This window comes from Fundulus heteroclitus, chromosome 9, assembly GCF_011125445.2.
Source record: "Fundulus heteroclitus isolate FHET01 chromosome 9, MU-UCD_Fhet_4.1, whole genome shotgun sequence".
NCBI lineage: Eukaryota > Metazoa > Chordata > Actinopteri > Cyprinodontiformes > Fundulidae > Fundulus > Fundulus heteroclitus.
Window position 1 is genome coordinate 12,215,733 of NC_046369.1, and position 20,113 is coordinate 12,235,845.

The window sequence follows — 20,113 nt, forward strand, 5'->3', positions numbered from 1 at the left end:
AACGTAAACATTAGAAGAAGAAAAAGACATAAGTGTCAATGCTCACTGTTAAACATGAGGCTCACGAGAACGCTCTGCCTTTTCAATTCTACGAGTTGCTCCTCCGTAGTTTGACTCCGTCACATGTATCGCTGACATGCTTTTCTCCACCCATATGTTTTTGTCTGAGAAGAATTCCCTTGTTTACACATGCGCAGTGAGCGAGGTTGGGGAAAATCGGCTCGTTGACACTCATAGCTCTGCTTCAACAGCAGGATGCACTCACGTTTACTCATAAGGGCCGAATGAATTTAAACATGTTTGGTTTTAACCTGACCGGACACTTCCTGATTGGGAAGTGGTCGTGAGGGGCTAATCGCCCGCCGTTACCCCCTGCATACTACACGACGCAGGACGCACGATGAAGCTGAAACTCGGTCCGATCCAAGCGCCAGAAGAATCAACCTATAAAGGGCAAAAAATCGTAGTGTGTTTTTTCAGCTTTACATTGTATTGAAGTGTCATATATTTGGTTTTGCTACATGAAATTATATAATCCAAAAACTAGAAAGGTGTACTCACTTTTGTGAGATACTGTAAGGCGTATGTTTGGACTCACCTTCTCATTCAATGGTTTGTCTTAATTTTTATTACTACTTTGGGGAACTCTTTCAAGACAGACGGAAAAAAACCATTGCAGGTGACTAAGATCATGAAGTTCATTGAGAGAAGACCACTCCTCTCAATGGGCTGCATGATTAAGCACTTTGAATTGTCTTGTTTTTGAAAAGTGCTATGTAAATAAACTTGCCTTGCCAAGAGTGACCAAAACTCAATCAAATCAATGGGGGGTGTTAAGATAAAGCTAAAATAAGCGAAATGTTTTTAGTTTTTTCCCAATTTTGAGTTTGATACGTAAGTCTATATACTTTTGAGTCATATTTTTGATATCTTCACTATGTATCTGCAATGTAATATATATCTGCTATATATATTGTTGTGCCATTACACATGTTTTTAAGTTATTTAATGTTTTTAAAATAACTCTGGGCATATTAGGTATTGTCCGGTGAATATCAGCCCAAACAGCTGACATTAGGACAATAATTGAGTGATTTGAGCACTGGCATTGTTTTAACAGCAAACTCTACACACATATAGAATAAAGCAGTGACAACTGCTCTTCAAGTATATTATTTTTTTTTTGACAGAAACAAATGTGCATCCAGGGAACATCATTACAGAATGTTGTCTGTCTGAATTAACACTACATTTCAATCAACAAATCCTCCCTACTAGGCTGGTGAAACTCAACAAAACTGCTAAGAAAAATTTAGATTAATTAAACTAGGGAACTGTGTACACACAAAGGAACAAAAGGACAAATAAAAATAGTTGAAAAACATCTCATAAGAATGATTCAGTGAATCTTGGGTTCACTGCAGATCCAGGTAAGAGAACCAAAGTTCATCTTAAATAATCTTAACTAATTTAGAACAACCTTTAATCTGTGTTCAACCCATTCACTATGCAACTTTCTTTCTGGGAAACCAACATCAAACTCAAAGCAGTGGTGATCTTCATATGTATATATAATTTTTCTGGGACCCTAGTTGGAAGCGTTGCAGCTCGCTGTGGGAGCTGTCAAGCTCCCACAGCGAGGACTGCATGCTACACTCCTGTTTATCCACTTGGCAAATGTCTGTTCCCTAGGGAACAAAACAGGCAAGCTGCTCCGTTTTAACACAAGCAACGCAGACTTTCATGGATCTGCCACCCTCTGCACCATTGGCAGCTTATTGAAAACATCCCGAACTGCGCACTTCTGATGCAGGACTTCAAGCTGTTTCAAGAAGACTATAGCAGGGAGCTCCTAGGAAAAAAGCAAAAAAACAGAGAAAGTGGAATCTAATTTCATATTAGTGAAGGTTGGTCTCTGATGTGTTACAGAAGACATGTAGACACCACCTGGAGTTATCTTTTATAAACTACAAACTCTTTTATTTACTGCAGGAGTTACCATTGTTTGGCTTGTGTTTACATCCAATCACAGGCCTGAAGATCAGAAGCTGGAAAACAGCCTCTGATGTTCAGATAACATGAGCAGATAATATATGTGGGGACAAAACACCCAAAATTTAAACAAAATGTAAAATGTTGCTATTAACAACATTAAAATAAAAACACTCTGAACTGCTGTTACACACTCTAAAAAGAAATACCGTGCAGTTCCTCGTTCAGCCTTTGGAATCTCTGATCACTGTCTGCTTCATCCCATTCCAAATTACAGGAAAGAAAATGAAAACCTATAAGTCTGTGGTTAGGACTGCAAGGAAGGCCTGCTTTGATTGCAGAGACTATGTTTTTAAAGGTTAATCCACTCACTTGAATGAATTTGCTGAAACTGTTACACCACACATCAGTTTTTTGTGAGGACATGTTTGTGCAGACCATGACTTTTCGCACATACAACAACCATATACCATGGTTCACTCGAAATTTTAGGAAACCACGTCTTCCTTCCACTGGCAAGGAAGAGGCTTAGAAGAGCGGGGACAGGGCAGGCCAGAAACTAACTGAAAAAAGGAGATTAGGCCAGCTAAAAGAAGATAAAGCGAGAAGCTAAAAACCTGCTGTGGCTTGAACAGCATTACTAGCTACAGGAGCCCATCCCCCACAATGTGATGACCTGCCAAGTGGCTGATGACCTCAACAGTTTCTTTTGAAGGTTGGAAAACCAACCACACTCTATCCCCACACAAAAGGCCCGTTTACACTACACCTTTTTAACCGAGCCGAGACCAGTCCGAGCTCGGTAACCAAGATAACTCTTGTGTGTAAACGGTCAGCAGACTGAACTGGACCGCGCTAAACATAACCGGACCGTACTAACTGCAGACCAGTTCCTGAGTAGGTCTCGGCCTGTTTTTTTTTTTTTTTTCTGGCCCGGTTATCTGATAAAGAGCGCATGAGCAGACCGCATCATGCCCTTACAGTCAGCTGACTGTCCGCGTTTTTTCCGGCGTGTCTGGCTGCACGTCCCAATTCACACTCCATTCAGACAAATTTCAGACATTCATAAAAATACTAGCTTCCTTACCATGCCACATGGTTTCCAGAGATGATTCTGCTTAGCGATGTGATGAACCTCAGTGTCTGTTGTTGTTTCCTGCGTCTGTAAATCTTTATTAGACGTTTGTTTGTCTTATCCACGTCCCGAAAGCCGACTCTGTTTAACCATAACATCCTGAATGTTAAGGGCGCCGCCGTTTTGTTTTGCTGCTTCCGCCTTCAATCCCAGAGAGCGGTAGTACCGCAGATCGCCACTAGGAGACGAGGAGCAACCAGGGAACCGGGATAGTGTGGTCGTCTTGGCTTAGTTAACTGATCCAAGCTCAGACTGGTCTCGGCTCGGCTCGGTTAAAAAAGTGTAGTGTAAACAGGCCTATAACGACCTCCTGCACCTCAACCAGCTACAACTAACCTCTCTCTAACTTTTGACCCCAATAGCCATTCAAGGGGTTAAAATGTCTCTGGAGCTGTGCGAGGTTTGCTGCTGCTTCAAATGTTCCACCATTATCCTGGTCACCAAAAAGCACACCATAGCAGGATTAAATGATGGCAGACCTCTCCCCCTTATGTCTGTGGTGGTGAAATTCTTTGAGCGACTGGTTCTGAGGCATCTGAAGGATATCACAGGCCCCCTGTTGTGTCCCCTTCCTCTGGGTTACTGGGCAAACAGTAGGTTGACAGATGAGACAGTCAACCTGGGACTACTCTTAATCCTGCATCACCTCGACGACCAAAGGATATACACCAGGATTCTTAACCACATCAACCTAGACATTCTCCACCAGAAGCTCACCTCACTCACAATGCCGGCCTCCACTTAGATCACCAGCTTTCTGACTGACCAGCAGCAGAAGCAGATGAGGCTGGGAAACCTCTTCTTCCACTGAAGAACGACAAGCACCGGTGCTATCGTTTTTCTCTCCTCACTTCACAAGTGACTGCATTGCAGGTGATCTATCTGTGAAACTCTTCAAGTTTGCAGAAGTAACCACTGTCATTAGTCTCATGCAGGATAGTGACAAGTCTGAACATAGACAGGAAGTGGATCACCATGTCCACTGGTTCGGTCAGAAACACCAGATGGTTCCAATTCCTAGGAACCACGCTTTTTCTGGATCTGAGCTGGTCCTCATACATATGCACTGTTTAGTAGAAGCACTGTCTGTCTTTTTCTTCTTCTACTGTTTATGCACTGGTGCCAGCAGAGCTGCGGGTCATCTTCTTCTCTGCCATTACTCAGTCTGTTCTGTGTTCGTCCATCACTGTGTGGTTTGGCTCATCCGCAAAACAGAAGAGGTTCAAACTGTGATGAACAGTTGGGTCTGAAGAGAGGATCATCAGGGCTGACCTTCCCTCCATCTTAGACTGGTTCAGGTCTAGAGTCAGGAAAATTGCAGTTAAAAACTGTGCAGATTCCTAACATAATGCATGCACACAAACCTTTACCTTCAGGTTGGGGTCACAGAGCACTTTTTGTGAAAACTACAGAAACCATCTCTTCTACCAGGCTGTTGCTCTGATGGACGCCAGGAAAATCTCACAGCCTAAGCAGTCAGATACACTGGGGTGAAACAAAATAAGCATATAGAATAGAATAGAATAGAATAGAAGCTTTGTTTTCTGAATGGGGATTTTTTCTTTTTTATTGTACAAGTAACACTGGCCATTTACATCAACTCATAAGAAACAAATAAACACAAAAATAATCAATTAAGACACATCATTCCAATCAAAACATACTTAAACACAGACAATTATGTTCTTTAAAAAAGGAATTGCTTTCAGTACAAAGGACTGTTTTGTTCTACTTTTTAAAGGGCTCTGTCGCAATACCTTTTACCTGAGGGTAGCAGTTTAAAAGCAGTAATGATTCTGATCAGCAGATCGATAGGTAGATCTATCTGCTGATCAGAATCATTGTTGCTTTTAAACTGCTACCCTCAGGTAGAAGGCATTGCTACCCAGCCCTTTTAATGATTCAGAACAGCAAGAATACATTTGACCTTGTTAAGAGATTTCTGTTTAAAGATGTGTTCCAAACTGCTGCGATGCCCTGAAGCTTACTGGCAGTGGTCACTATTTTCCATTGTGTGTTTGTCTGTGCTGACGTTATCCCACCAAGCCAGCATGTAATACGATTAGTTGTAACACTTTCCACAAAACTTCTTTAAAAGATCTTCAGAATCATCAAGTTAACATCGACTTAAACCAACTTTTTAAGAAAGGAAAGCCTTTGCTGTCCCGTCTTTAAATGAGCTCTATTCGTCCAACTGTCTGTCTGTTATTTAGGACCACCCGGAGATACTTGTAATCATTAACAGTATCTCTGGGTGGTCCCAGACTACTGAAGAAGGCTGAACTGTGGCAAATACACAGAAATTCAGGCGGTAAAAATCATATTTGCACTATCATAAAATCCTTTTCTTTTTTATTTTCTTATGCTGTGAGCACTGTAGCCAAACTTAGATTCCTTGATTGTGCACACAATCATGGCCAAATAATGCTGAATCTGACTTTAAATTCTGATTCAAAATGAGAGAATTGACAATGCAGATAGGTTTTTATCTTTGAGAAGGCCATGAATCATTCAGGAAAATGTCTTACTTCCATTATCTGCTGCTCTGTTCAATGCAACTCAAATTACATAACTCAGGCTGCAAGGCCTTCAGCTACAACACATGAACGAAGCCACCGTCAGAAGACTGACAGGACCAGGCTAGGTTTTTCGACTTGTGTTTTGAAGCACTATAGAGACATGTTTGCTCTCAAGCCTTAAAAAGCCAAATAAATAAATAAATACTATTGAAAATATGGGAATTGAAGTGTCAAGGAGAATATGTCAGCAGACTAAAACAGTGATAGCAACAGACATATCTGGTCAAGCAACCCTCTGCATAACTCAGGTAACACACTGATCAAGGGCTGTTCATCGGTTCATAAAAAATACTTTAACCACACATCTATTAAAAATGTGATCAATCCTGATTAAGTCAAGTCAGCTTCTTTTAAAGATTCTATAAGTCATCAATTAAGTCATCAGTTCAACAAAAGTGGATTTTATGGTTTTTTACTTTGATATACTTTTAAAAAAACTGTGAAATAAAACATTTGCTGCACTGCGCTTGATGTGACAAAAATTTTAACATTTGATTAAAACAGTGTCAAATCCTAGTGACACATTGATTGCTTACTATTAAGCAGGTGTAGTGCAAGACAGACGTTCATGTGGAAGGAGTCCTGCAGCTCTTGTCATCTTTCGACCACTGTCTTTCCAAAGCATTGTTAACCTTTTCTCTATCTTCTATTTTTGTACGACAGCCTGGATGTGCTACACATATGCCTCTGCATAGTGGCACTCAGCAGACATAAGTAATGAAAAGGAGTGTAGACACCATAGTTGTGTAAGTCTGGTGATCGCATGAGAGAGCGACATATGGCGCTATCTGTAGCAGGCTTTGCTTCATTGCTTTCTGGTTTGCGTACAATGTCTGTTTCGGACATTAAGGCTTAAGTGGAGGTAAATGACAAGTGGAGCATCAATTAATTTTAGAGCATCAAAAAGAAATTACACAAATAGTTGACGTGATAATTTTAACATGTATTTCAAGATAGGATATATATATATATATATATATATATATATATATATATATATATATACACATTTACAATTAGTACTTCAGAGAGAATAAAGGTGTTCAAGAGCTTTTTGCTAATTGAAACCTTCAGGCAAACACCCATTCCCGTCTGAAAACCCACCCTTCCTCAGCCAGGATGCTCAGCTACCCATGGTGTACACATTCCAGCCTGATTGGCTTAGCCGCTGGCCTCCAGCCCAAAGGGCGTCTGTATATAAAAACTCTCCGTGTGTTGAAACTCAGAGACAGACAGCAAACAGAGCTTGTGGAGATTTGCAGAGAGCTAACAGGAAATACCAATTCTCTTCTAAGTGCTGCAACTGAAAACATCAGAAAATGTGTAAAGGATTAGCTGCATTGCCTCAAACCTGCATTGAAAGGTAAGAGTTGCATCATTCTTATCCTTAACTCTGTAAAGTCAGATGCAAAAAGCGGTATTACTCTCTTTGGTTTTGTTCCGACTGAAAGTTCATCAATCAGCCTGTATTATTTTTTTTTTCTACCTCCGACGTTTTCGTTTGAAAGCATTCAAAAGTAAAAACTATTTTATCTTTAACCTTTTTTTAATTTATTGTAACACAGTATCAAAACTTTTTTGGGGGAAATTAGATTGCTTCAAACACGTTTTGTTGGTTTTAACGAACCTTTGAAATTGTTCTCTTTTATGTTATTTTATTTGCAGATCAAAAACAGATTTAACAAGTGACATAATCTTATTTATTAAATTGTGTCTAAGCTGAACACAGAGAAAAGGATCAGGATCAGACAAATTTCTAAATCCAAACGAAACCCAGAAGATATAGACCTCTACAGCATTGCAGTTAATATGATTTTTAAAGGGATACTTTACAACTACTTGAGATTACCGCAGTTTCCTCTTGTCTGCTATGGCTTTATTAGAATCATGGAACAAAAACATTTGGTTTCTAACAACTTGTTTATCTGACATGAATTTGTTTTTAGTGTTAGCTGCACGCTTGCACGAGGCACGTTAAAACCCGATTATTGTTTCTTTGTCAAGATGTCAAACCAAAGACTTAACATCTGCTTCTGCTTTGTCTAACCCAGGGCTAAAGAGATCAAGTCAAAGTTGGGAGTTTTACTCCAGAAGCCTGAAAATGGCATCGACCTCATCATACCATACCCGGAGAAGGTTGACAAGAAGCCGGAGAAGCTGCAAAAGTGAGTGTTTTTTTTTTTGTTTTTTTTTCTTCAGGGCTGATGAGTGTCTGTGCCTGTGAGGTGGGCTGTGTTTCGCCTGTTGCCTTAACCTGATAAGTGACGGTGTTGTAGGAGAACAGAGCCCCGAGCAGTCACAAAGAGGTGCTGATCAAAAGAGATTAGCGTTCCCCTGACATTGGTTGGCTCAGATGTCAGATGCAACAAAGCAGAAGCCTTCAAGATACTGCTTGGAGAGAAAAAAAATGTTTGGGAGATGTTGAACAATGGGTTTTGCTTTCTTGTTTTTTTTGTTTTAACTCTGTTACAATATGCTCCTGTAAATAATAAATATTTTCCTAAATATTTGACCCAAACAACATAAAAAAAATTAAAATAATAATCTCAGATATACTTCATCAGATGAATTTAGAGAGATGATGTCTTCGGTCATTTAGTTCAATCAAACCAGAGAGCCATTTTGATGAACGTGCTTAAGCAGAGAATGATTTTTTTATTCTATCTTTTGTTTTTCTTGCAACATTTATGACCTGTTTGTTTTTTTATTAGCCCTTTGGACTGTTATTTCTCATCTAAGCTTCTGCCACTGTAGTTAAGGACAGAAGGAGTAATCATCCTCACATATGTTGATCCATTACGTTATTTTATTTGAGCTCTGTAAGCTGTGGGAACTGCGATTCTGCAGGGTCAGATTCTTGCTTTGATACCACTAACACCGCTGTTGAGTAACAATGGCTAATTGCAATAGTTACTGTCCTGTCTCACATCTTTTCTGTGGCGTTTCAGACATAAAAGAAAACTATTTAAAAAAAAGTGCATGAAGGGGACAGGAAGGCCATAGTGTTTTAAGATCAAGTACCAAACTAAGTGCTTGATCAAGCACCTTTGAACTGCTTTTAAAGATTAACACTTGTGTGTAAATACTTCTCGTGATTGGTCGGACACAGACTAAATACCAGACACAGTCTGCTTTGGGGAATTATTTCCCAGACTTGAATCAATTGGAACAAGCAGATCAGAGGTTTGAGTCTTCGCAAGTCAAAGATAAACATGTGAAATGTGTTAAATTGTGGTTTATTTTTCTTAACGGTTAAATTCTGAAGTTTGAAGGAACAGGAAACATTTTTGTACTTGCATGAAACAAAAAAGGCCAGATCATTCTAGTTAGACACTATAACATAGGTGTGCAGAGGAAATTACATGTTCAGGAATCAGTCACAACTGATCAGTGTTGGAGTTGAAGTATCTTTTTAACATTGAAAGTCTTCTAAGTTAATTCTTATGAAATCCTTTTCTCCAAATATTTTAAAAGCTTGTCTTACACAAGTCTGTGGTTCCACAGCAGTTTTTTTTTTTTTCTTAACGTTGTATCCCCAAAATACAAAAAAGCAAACAACAAATTTTACTTCTTAGCACACCACAAATGTCCTGGAACTCAACCATCACCTTTTGTTTTGTTCTTTTCATGCAGGCCTACTCCTGAGGAGGCTGCTCAGTGGCGTGAGAGTCTGGAACGAGTCCTGAACAACAGCTGTAGGTCCCTTTTTTTCTTGGCTTGATCGCTTACGGTGCCTCTGTTAGTTACTGTAAATCCTTTTTGAAATCGCAAATTTGATCTGTAACAACAAATGATAATGTGTCAATACTGCGTGCCAATTTCTGGTTTATGTGGCTCCAAATAATAATTTAAGAAATGTTCTTGTTTTTGAACATAATTTCCTAAACATTCCTAAACAACAAGCATTTTGTTTACTGATAAAAACATTAGACAAATACATTTAAATAAATGTTTAATGTTTAGTCTTTACAGGCTTTTCCCCAAAGTATGTCGCCTGCATATGCTCTAGCCACCATTTTGTTGTCTGAAAGCCCAAAATAGAACACAATTTGACAATTTTAAAATCACCTATTGCAGCATCCTGCTTTTTTGTTAGGAGTGAAGCAAAGCAGAGATCTCCTTATTTTTTTTACTCTTTTTCTATTGTTTTTTTGCAGCACTAATGGCTTGTTTTTACAAAGCAGGCTGACAGAAAGGAGGTTTGAGAGAGGGGGGAAAACATGTGGCAAAGGACCTCAGGCTGGAGTCGAACCCGGGTCAGCCTCGTCGGGCACTAAGGCCTCTGCATATGGGTCATGCACATTGCCCATACGCCATCGGAGCACGCCCGGGAAAAGCCTCCTTATTTAATACAATTCACAACATTATATAACACCTAGTGCAACTTTTGCCCAGAGATGGACATATTCCTCTCCTGATGTCCAGTGTCCGTCTTGATTAAACACACACAGGTACAGATGAGGGTTTGGTTTCCATAAAAGCTTTAGAGCTTGTGTGCTTGCTTAGACATCTCAAAGATATTTACTTGTAGTAAATAGGATTATGATAAGAGTTTTGCTTTTATTATCTTTTTTTTATTATTATCCAAGTAATTGTGCTGCAGAGCTCACAAGATATAATAGAGCATATTTTGAGTTTGTGATTTGAAAAATAAAGGTCAATGAATTAACTCGGATCAAGGTTCCAAGTTAAACATCCAGATTTTAACCAGTTAATACATACCTTTAAATCTGATCATAATAAAAAAAAATCATGTTTGCAATCTGTAATGCAGCTCAATGACTTCTGAATTTTTTTTTATGGCAAACTTGGACCGCATCTATCTCAGATTAATCAACTGCTAAGCCAGTATTAATTCTATATAGTGTATCTTTAATTAATGGAGCCTGGCTCAATGACCGTAACAAAGGGGGAAAGCAAGATGTGGCAGTACTGTCCAAAAGAAATTGAATTTAACCAAACCAAAACAAAAATATGTTTGATCAGTTGTGAGTAATGTTACAATTCATAGATGTGCAGATATGTATGTTGTGCAAAAGCCCAGATATAACCAAAACCAGAAATCTGAGCCAGCCAGAGTTAACCCCTGAACAGAGGAGCCACATAGAAGAGCAAGCAGGAGTAGCCTTTATAGGTTATGCGCAAATCATGCCGTGTCAGAACGGCAGATGCCCCAATGGTAGGTTCCAACCTTAAAAAGAAAAGAGAACATAACCCTTAGTGGTGGAGTTGTCACCAAAGCGTGGGGCTGTTACCAGTATAAAAATATGTATTCAAGGTTAAAAGGTTATAACATCAGAGTAGTTTAGGTGGCGACTAGGGAGAAATGTAAGCAATGTTTGAGTGGGGAAAACTCATTTATAATCATCATGCATACCACGAACAGACCTCCTGCTCCACTGTTTACCTCACAAAGTGCTCAGAAAGCCTGACCGGTGAGACGGGCGATTACCTCTAACAGTTAATGGTATTTATCCATATATGTAAACTCTCCTGCCAATAAGTCACTCGTGTTAAAAACCACGCACACATGTCACTAAACAGCTGATTTGTGGACACTAAAACATTTTCTGGGTGGCAAAAGACCTTCCTAAGTGACTTCTTCTGCGCCGTCTGAGGATGAGAGATATGTTTGTTTAGCGTTTGCATGCTAGAGTTAATCTGTGTACGCATTTGTGTTTGTGTGTTTAAAGCAGCCCATGAAGGTTACTCGTGTTATGGTGACTTCTCTAGGGAGAAATCAGACTGAGTCCACAGTGCCGATTTATATCTCGGCTGCTGCTACCCGTTATGTCATGATTATTCACTCACTTTACATTAATAATATCCTTCATATTTTTTTTTTTGCATGTTTAGCTTTTAGAGAAAAATCATTTTTCTGATGTAATGACAAAGCCAAAGAAAGAAATGAGTACAAAATCCAAAGTAATTCTGCTGACACAGAGATTCAGCTAAACTGCCTTTTTTTGTGTGTGCCTGTGTATGTGTTCCTCCACGCTTGTGTGTCCTTGTACTAAAGGTCTGTCAAAAAAAAAACAAAAGGAAAGGCTGGAGCTTGATTACAACTCCAAGCTATTTTGAACCAAGCTAGCCATTTAGATGGAAGATAAAAGCCTGAGGCCAGAGCAGAATGCTTATCATCTGCAACACCGGCTTGTACAGACAATGGGAGCTTTTACTGGCATTGTGTGAAATCACAATGGCCTTGACTAAATTGCAAGGATGTTGTACTAGACATCGTTTTGGAGTAACCACAGTCCCTTTTCATTGAAAGTGACAAATTGTTGCTCTTGAAAGTACATTTTCATACTTGTAAATCTAATCTTTGGTCATAGGATTTGGTAATTATGTTGCTATTTTTGCTCATTTTGGGATAATTTGCAAAGTTTTGGCAAAACTACGTTAAGAAATGAAACAATTTTACCAAGTACCCTTTACATCTATCAACTGGTAAAGATGTGCATAGATATTGTACTGCAGTAGCATAGTCTCACTGACATGACAAGATATGACTAAAGGATTTTTTTTAAATCCACATATTGTACTATTTTTAGTTGATGTCCTATCAACTGAAAATAGTAAAATATGGACGTTTTAGCTAGTGATCCATAATATCTTGTTTCCTTGGGTTTTAAAAATGATGTGACACACAAGTTATTTTATATAAAATACTAGATAAGCAAACATGTCATTCAAACAAGCCAGATGGGTTGATTTTAAATGGAGAAAAAGAAATGGCTAAATACCAAAGGTTGGAATAAAATTCTAAAAAGTTGAGAAACTGAACCTTTCACAAAATCTCCAAATTTCATTGTTGGACAATTGTTTTATTCTCCCACAATGAGGATGACTTAAAGTTTTCAATTTTCTGTTTAGTTAGAGTCACCAAAGGTTTTCCTGGTTGATACATCCAAGGGTAATGAGAAGGAAAACAAGAACAGTTCATCCTATTAAAATTGATATAATGGTAGCTGTTACATTTAGGGAAAAAAGATAAGAACCTGTAGCCTCGTGAGACCATCCTGATCTCGCAAGCTTTCAAGGTTTCACTCGCAGATCAGTCTGGCTACTCTCCGTTAAAGAAAATTTGGAGCCGTTCACCAAACGAACGTCCAATCAGCGTTGGCTTTGAGGCGGGTTGAGGTGTGACGCAACGAGAAGCGCGACAGTTCAGTTTAAAGAACATGGCGGCTTCAGCCGATGAAACTAGCGTTAGCATGGCTATCGAGCAAGTTTTATCGGAATTACAGAATATTTCTTTGCTGAGCTAATGAGCCTTTACCTGCAGCAGCAAGAGTATCTTGGCTTGTGGTTGTGTTTTCGTCGTTGCTCGTAACAGAGCGACGACGAATCTGATTGGTTCATTTGGCCCGTCTATCACCAACATAGGCCAATCAGCTAACCAGTATTTTCGCCCCTTCCCAAAATTACTTCAACGGAAGGTTTCCAGATGGATATGCGGAGCAAATCTATCTGGCGGAGTCAGGTAAAAGAACCTGCAAAGTGGCTTAAGAACAACAGAGTTAATATTAAGTAAAATCATCCTCTTTCTTTGTTTTAAGCCTTGACTGAATAAGGTGAAGCTGACAATTGAAATATCTTTGGAAAATTTTGGTCCAAAATAATTACATTTTGGTATAATACATTTGAACATCTTTTCAAACACATCTCTCTCTGTATTACCTTTTTAAATATTTAAACAGTTATGTAGTGTAACTAAATTTCAGTATCATGGCTTTACTATTTCTGAGCAACTAAAGTGATTATTTGAATCATAAAAGCTGGTTGAAAACAGGTACAGTAAGCTCTAGAAGTTTTTGATTGTTTTTTTGTTTTTTTTACGTTAGTAAAAAGCTTTCCTGACCAACCTGGAACCTATGTGCCCATAAACCTATCTTGTTGTGCCACCTTTAGGCATTCATGACGATTGGCATTCACTCTTTTATGTTGCTGTCTAGAAATGTTGGCCGATCTGTCTTTGCAGAATGATTTTGATTCTAAGAGGCTTCAAATGGCCTGCTTCAGCATATGCCACCGTATCCCAATCTGATTTCATGCTGGACTTTGACTAGGCCACTCCAGAGTGCTCAGTTTTTTAGCCATTCTGAGACGGCTTTGCTGGTGGGCCATGTTTGACTATAAGCATTGTGTTCTTTGCTATGTTAATTTACACCAGAGGTCATGAGACACATCACTTTCTGAGAAGTTCCAACTTTGTCTTGTAAGTCCACAGAATATTCTCCCAGTCTTGAGGTCATCAAGATGACTTTTCCGCAATGTGAGAAAATTATTTGATCCTTGGTACTTTCTCTTTGGTGCCTTTTTTTTTTGCTCAGTCTCTCTTAGTGAGGAATTGTGAACAATGACCTAAAGTGAGGCGGGTGAGTCTGCAGTGCTCCAGAAGTTGTTTTGTGTCTTGTGTCCTGGATGAGTCTAGCACATGAGTTCAAAAGGCTCTGGATGACTTCCACAGCCTTTTCATTGGCTTCATAAACCTTTCTAGTGGGAATCTGCTATCAGTGACTTTGTTGTCACTTGTTCTTATTTGTATTCATTTTTAGATGAGTAAGAGATGTTAGTTTTTGATTTTTCATTTTGTAAGACAGGTTCCAGTTAAGTAATTTCTTGGCTCTACAACCAATAATCAACCCTGGGTGTGGCTAGTGAAACAAATATCTAATCCTTAATCACATTTAAGTCATGATTTACCAAGGGGGTCAATTACTTTTGTTACATAGGGTTGGTCTCTTTCATGAAATGAAATCATTTGAAACCATTTACGCAGTTTATTTATTTCCAGTAATAAGGTTTATTTGGTTTGAAATATTTAGGTGTTGCAGTAAAACAAAAACCTTTTTACAATGCTGTTGAAAATATTAATAATATGTGACTCATTCTTGCTGCTTTCTTTGGGTAAAGCATTTTTCCTGAATGTTCACAGCAGTTATCCCAAATGAAAGCTGCCATTACCCTCACAATGTGATTTACTTTAGGGTGTGGTAGATGATGAAATGGTGATTGGTCATTTTAAAAGTAATTCTAGCTTTATCAACACATGCATTTAAACTGAAAATTCAAAAGTATATCAGTTTTTCAGTTATTCACACTTTATTAATGTTATTGTTGACAGTACAATATTGATTCATGTCCTAATTAGATTTCAAGTGGTTTCCCTGTGACAGTCTTTCGTCAATATGACTGTAAGCTGATATGCTTTGTACAAGTTATATGGAGGTGTAGAGTTGATGCTTAAAAAAGATGTCTTGGTTTGTAATGAATGTTATTGTCATGGTTTGTGGCAAGCTTCTGACCCAAATGCAAGGAGACATGCAAGGGTTCTGCTGGAGGTTGTTCTACCTGTTAAAGGGGAGTTTTTATCTCCTCTGTCGCTTCATGCATGTCTAGTATGAGGGATTGCTGCAAAGCCATCGGCAACAGACAGCTGTCCACTGTGGCTACACACTCTTTCAATGGGAATCAATGCTGATTGTCAAGACTTGATGCAATCTGCTGGGTTTCCTTGGACAAGAAAACTTTTTGACCGGTCTGTCTGTATGGTTTGATTGAATTTGACTTTGTAAGGTGCCTTGAGATGACATGTGTTGTGAATTGGCGCTGTATAAAATAAAACTGAATTGAATTGAATAGAACTCTCTGGAGACAGTGGTGAAACTTTAACAAGTTTAATGATTTACAAAGGAGATGCGGATGACTGGTCAAAGGGGGTTGTGATACTATAGTGGTGGTTCACCGAGAGGAAAAGGTGAGAGATGAGTGCAGTGAATAAATAGTGAAGCTTGTGAGAAGAGTAATAAAGAGTAGGAGTGGGTCCAAGCAAAGTGAGTAGAGTCTGAGGTGGGGGGGGGGGGTTACAAAATGTAGTAAATGGTTGAGCGTTGGACAGAAAGGGTGGACAGAAAGGCTGGAGGTTCTGCAAATGTGAGGGGCTTGTAGTTGCTGAAGGAAATTGTCCAGTTATGGTATCATGAGGTTTGAATTGAGAATCTATCAAGCATTACAGAAAGATAGATCTGGGGAAGAACTCAGAAGGTAACCTTAGGAGAAGGTAGAGGGAGCAGAGTTAGCATAAGCCTTAGCGCAAGGTTAAAAAACAAAAACAAGAATTAACTCAGAGGACTAGAAGTAAGTTTTGTACCAGAAAGTGAGTCAATAGAGCCCATCACATACACTTAATTGGAATTTAACTTGTAGGCGATCTACTTGCCATAACAGTACCCACAAATCATAACAACATATGCTGATTGAGAGAAAACACTAAGCAAGTAAAGATGTGTAACATTATTCCTAGAAGTAAAAAATGTTTTGAAATATTTTTTTAGAAAGTATTCAAAAGAATATGATTTTTAACACAAAACTGTCTTTTGAGTGACTAGACGGCAGATCAGGAGCAGGTGTGTAGCGACAAACCTGTCAGTCCCACCCTAGGGGAGAAACCTACAGCTCTGTGGGAAAGAAAAAAAAAAGCACAACCATGATCCCTGACAGTTGCTCATTTCCTTTGCTCTTGTCAGATGGTCTGGCTGCTTTCCGCAGCTTCCTTCAGTCTGAGTTCAGTGATGAGAACATCGAGTTCTGGGTGGCCTGTGAGGACTTCAAGAAGACCAAGAATCCCGTTAAGATGGCTGCCAAGGCCAAAAAGATCTATGAGGATTTCATCCAGTCAGAGGGACCCAGAGAGGTAAGGGAATCTCCATCCCTATGTCGTTTTTGTGAATAGGTTAGGTTATTCACAGTATACTTGGTAATGGATCATCGGCAGACTTTTAAACCACACATCTATTGTTTTCTCTAACTGTGGATTGTATTCCTTTTTCTCAACAGGTAAACATTGACCACTTCACCAAGGATGTGACCCTGAGGAACCTGGTGGCCCTCTCATCTTCCACCTTTGATCTGGCCCAGAAGAGGATTTACGCCCTGATGGAGAAAGACTCCTTCGGTCGTTTTCTCCGTTCTGAGCAGTACCAGGAGCTTCTGGTCAACTAAGCTAATGCAGGAGTCCAGGGATATGGGAATGTTTCAATCAGCAGTTTATATGTAGCAATGAAACAACATTTACTAATTTGGCTAAAGCAAAAGTCAATAAAACAACCCTGCAACTCCAAAAAATTAGGTTTGAAAATTCGGCTCCAAATTTAAATAAAATGAGAAACTGCATCCTGAAACAGACCGATCTCCCTACATGTCAGATTATCCTGAAATTCTATCTCAAGTAGGACCTCTGAGAACATTGATTTGGCGTTTTACTTTTAAAGGTCCACCAGATACATTTCCTTAATAATCAAAGTAAGTGAAATTGAAAAGGCTTAAATGTAGGAATGTTTCACATTTCAGCTACAGTCAGCTCCTTCACCTTGAGGTTTTGCCATTTAAAAAGTTACATCAATGAGCAAAACCTAAAGGACAGTTTTGCATTAAAAAAAATAATCTCTGAATACTTTCTAACTCAGATGAGAAAGGAAAAAAATCTTGGCATTTTTAACTTTTAGAAAGAATGTTACACGTCTAATAACCTTATCTCCTTTTAGTGTTTTCTCTCAATCACCGTATATTGTTATTATTGTTTTGGGGACTGTCATGCCAAGTAGAACACCTATAAATTACATTTCAATTATGTGTGTGTAGCTGGGCCTGTTAAGTGTTGTAATGCAGGCAGTCAAACAATATATGTTTCAATATTGATGTGACCTTTCAGATGTGTTAACACCAGAAATTAATTCATTATCCCAGAGTAAAATTATTTCGAAGACTGTATGATTTCTATATTAATGATTTTTGTTAGCAAACATCAACATCACATCAACAAAACCTGACACTAAACCTACTGGGAGACAGATGAAACATTAACAAAGACTTGAGGTTGTTAGTTGGTTTTATTTTGGGACATAAGTAATGAATTAACACAATTTAACAAAAATTATGATAAATACTACATGCAAGAAAAATCCAAAGACTATCATTATAAATTATTGCCAGTTTTAATCATCTCTATGGGACAAAGACATTAAATGTTCTAAAGCTGAATGTAAGTCTGAATGTCGCTTTTGTGGTTTTAGCAAGAATCCCTATTAAACCCATATTTGATCGCTTTTTCACAGCCTGGAAGAGACTTAACTCATTGTTCTAGAAGAGACGCATAAGGGAAGCTGTTAAAAAGTCAAGGGCAGAGACATTTCAAATCTTTTGTCATTTTGATAAGTCACTATAAGAATGATGTTGTTTTAGTGCATAAGTAGTGATTTCCACATACATGTTTCTGCTTTTCCACGTCACTATTTCACATTCCCACTAATAGCACATTTGGGGTATTACCAAACCCACCTTTTGGTTGTAATTCCTCCTGTGGGAGCAAATCTTGAGAACAGTGCTGACTAGTTGGCTCAGTGGTGTAGCTCTTTGGTTGCCGCTAAAATGCAAGTTGCTAAGATGGGAAAACCAAGTAGGAGGGAATCTCAGATAAAAAAAAACAGTAAACAGAGCTGTGGGTTTTGTACGAAGAAAGCTCTTTTTATTTTCCCATGTGATAATATCAAAGTTGTATTATAAGTATGTAAGCCGGGTCCCTAAAGAGTTCCAGTTGCTAGAAACACGGGAGAAGAAACTTATAGTATGCAGCACTTGACTATGCTATGATGTGCAGACAAATATCTAGCTCTTGTTTCCAATTATCAAATCAAATTTATTACAAACCTACAAGTTATAGGTTTATATGAAAAAATATTAGAAGACATAAAACAGATACAAAACTTACATATAGTTTTCATGTTATTTCCACAATTATCTCATCATATAGCATTTACAACCACAGTTATTCATCAATTTTATAAGCTACAAAAAAACACAAATCCCCCAGGTACACTTGGTCAAGACAAACGGAAGTGATGGAGAGGTTGTTGTTGTTAGAGTGCAATGTTTGAGTGATCAATAATTTGCTTTTAGATGAATATAGTTAAATGTAGCAATTATAAAGCATGATTCTATTTACTCTTTTTTTCCTTGTACATTTAGAAAAGCATTATGTTTTAACCGGCACAGAAAAATCTATTTATTCAGCATTTTAAAACTCTTGTTAACACATAAATATAGCACCCTGAGTTCAGATGTGATACTTTCACAAGTTTTCAGCTGTTTCGTTGAGTTCAAAGATGAATTCCTTCAAACTGCACCAGATGCAGAGTACAAAAAGGCTTCATTTATTTTACTTTGGAGAGAATTAACAGGGTCTACAGCGGCACAGATTAACCAGTCTGGCGTCACAACCCTAATTCTTCAAGTTGAAAAATCACCATATCTAACGTCAAGTGTAAAACGTAATAAGGGCTTTAACAGTGCTGAATATGTTATTGCATGTAGTCTTGCATGTATGTTTTGTAGTGGATCACATAAAATATATATATATGCATACAATTTTTGAAGATGTATTTATTTATATTTGTAAATACCCATTAAGTTATTCGAAAAACAACACTGGAGTCAATGATTCTTTTAATGCAGAACTGGGGAAAGCTCTTCTCAGGATCTTTTTCGCTGTTATAAAAACAAAAACATCTGACTTTCTTTTGTCACTTTGTTTTTCTTCACTAGATTACTGTTTATAAAGTTTTGTGCACATAAAGCCTCGCTTTTAGTTTTGGAGATGGAAAGCTACAGCATGCATAGGACACTTAGTAAGATGATTTTCAAACAGAAAAAGCAAATAACTTGAACGTAAACCTACTGAGGAAAACATTCATTTCAGAGTGTTTTTGAGACAAATGCATACCATTTTCAGTGTTTTAGCGTAGCATGCTAACACTTTGTTGCAATCAAAGATGGCCGAAAGGCTAAAGGGTCTCTCAGCACATCTGACATCAAATCTTGGTAACTACTGTAGCTTGCACAAATGTTCATGTTCATGGACCTCAATCAAATTATGTCAAATCATAACCACAAACTTCAATCTTTTTTGTGTGATTTTTGTAGAACAGCCAACACAAAGCTATGCACAATTGTAAAGTGGAAGGAAAAGGGCACATAAGGTTAAAATTCAAAAAGTATTGCATGTATTTATATGCACCTTTCTTTACTCTGATACCTCTAGAAAAAATGCAGTTTAACCAAAATATTCAAATCAATTCAATTTATACCACTTGTCATCTCAATTCAGTTTTCAATGTCAATTCAATCAAATCATACAGACAATCGCTTTCAGAAGTTATGTTTAGTAGAGAATAATTAGATGAGCCCATGTGGTGGGAAACCAACTTTCTGTGAAGAGGTTTGCTATAAAACGATGGTTTGTGTGAACAAACACTGTCATGAAGACAAAAAAAAACACACAACATATTTCAAGGGAATCAGAGTGAAAAGGAATAACTTTATATGCTTACTATACTTTTCAGACTTT

At 38.2% G+C, this 20,113-nt stretch overlaps 1 protein-coding gene across 1 annotated transcript; it reads left to right on the top strand.

Moving 5' to 3' along the window:
* The first annotated feature begins 6,911 nt into the window (after positions 1-6,911).
* On the top strand, positions 6,912-19,192 carry rgs5a (regulator of G protein signaling 5a). Its single transcript, XM_012872173.3, has 5 exons — positions 6,912-7,069; positions 7,758-7,871; positions 9,340-9,401; positions 16,239-16,405; positions 16,549-19,192. Exons 1-5 carry the CDS (start codon positions 7,026-7,028, stop codon positions 16,711-16,713), a joined length of 552 nt encoding a protein of 183 aa, XP_012727627.1. The 5' UTR covers positions 6,912-7,025; the 3' UTR covers positions 16,714-19,192.
* Positions 19,193-20,113: the final 921 nt, after the last annotated feature.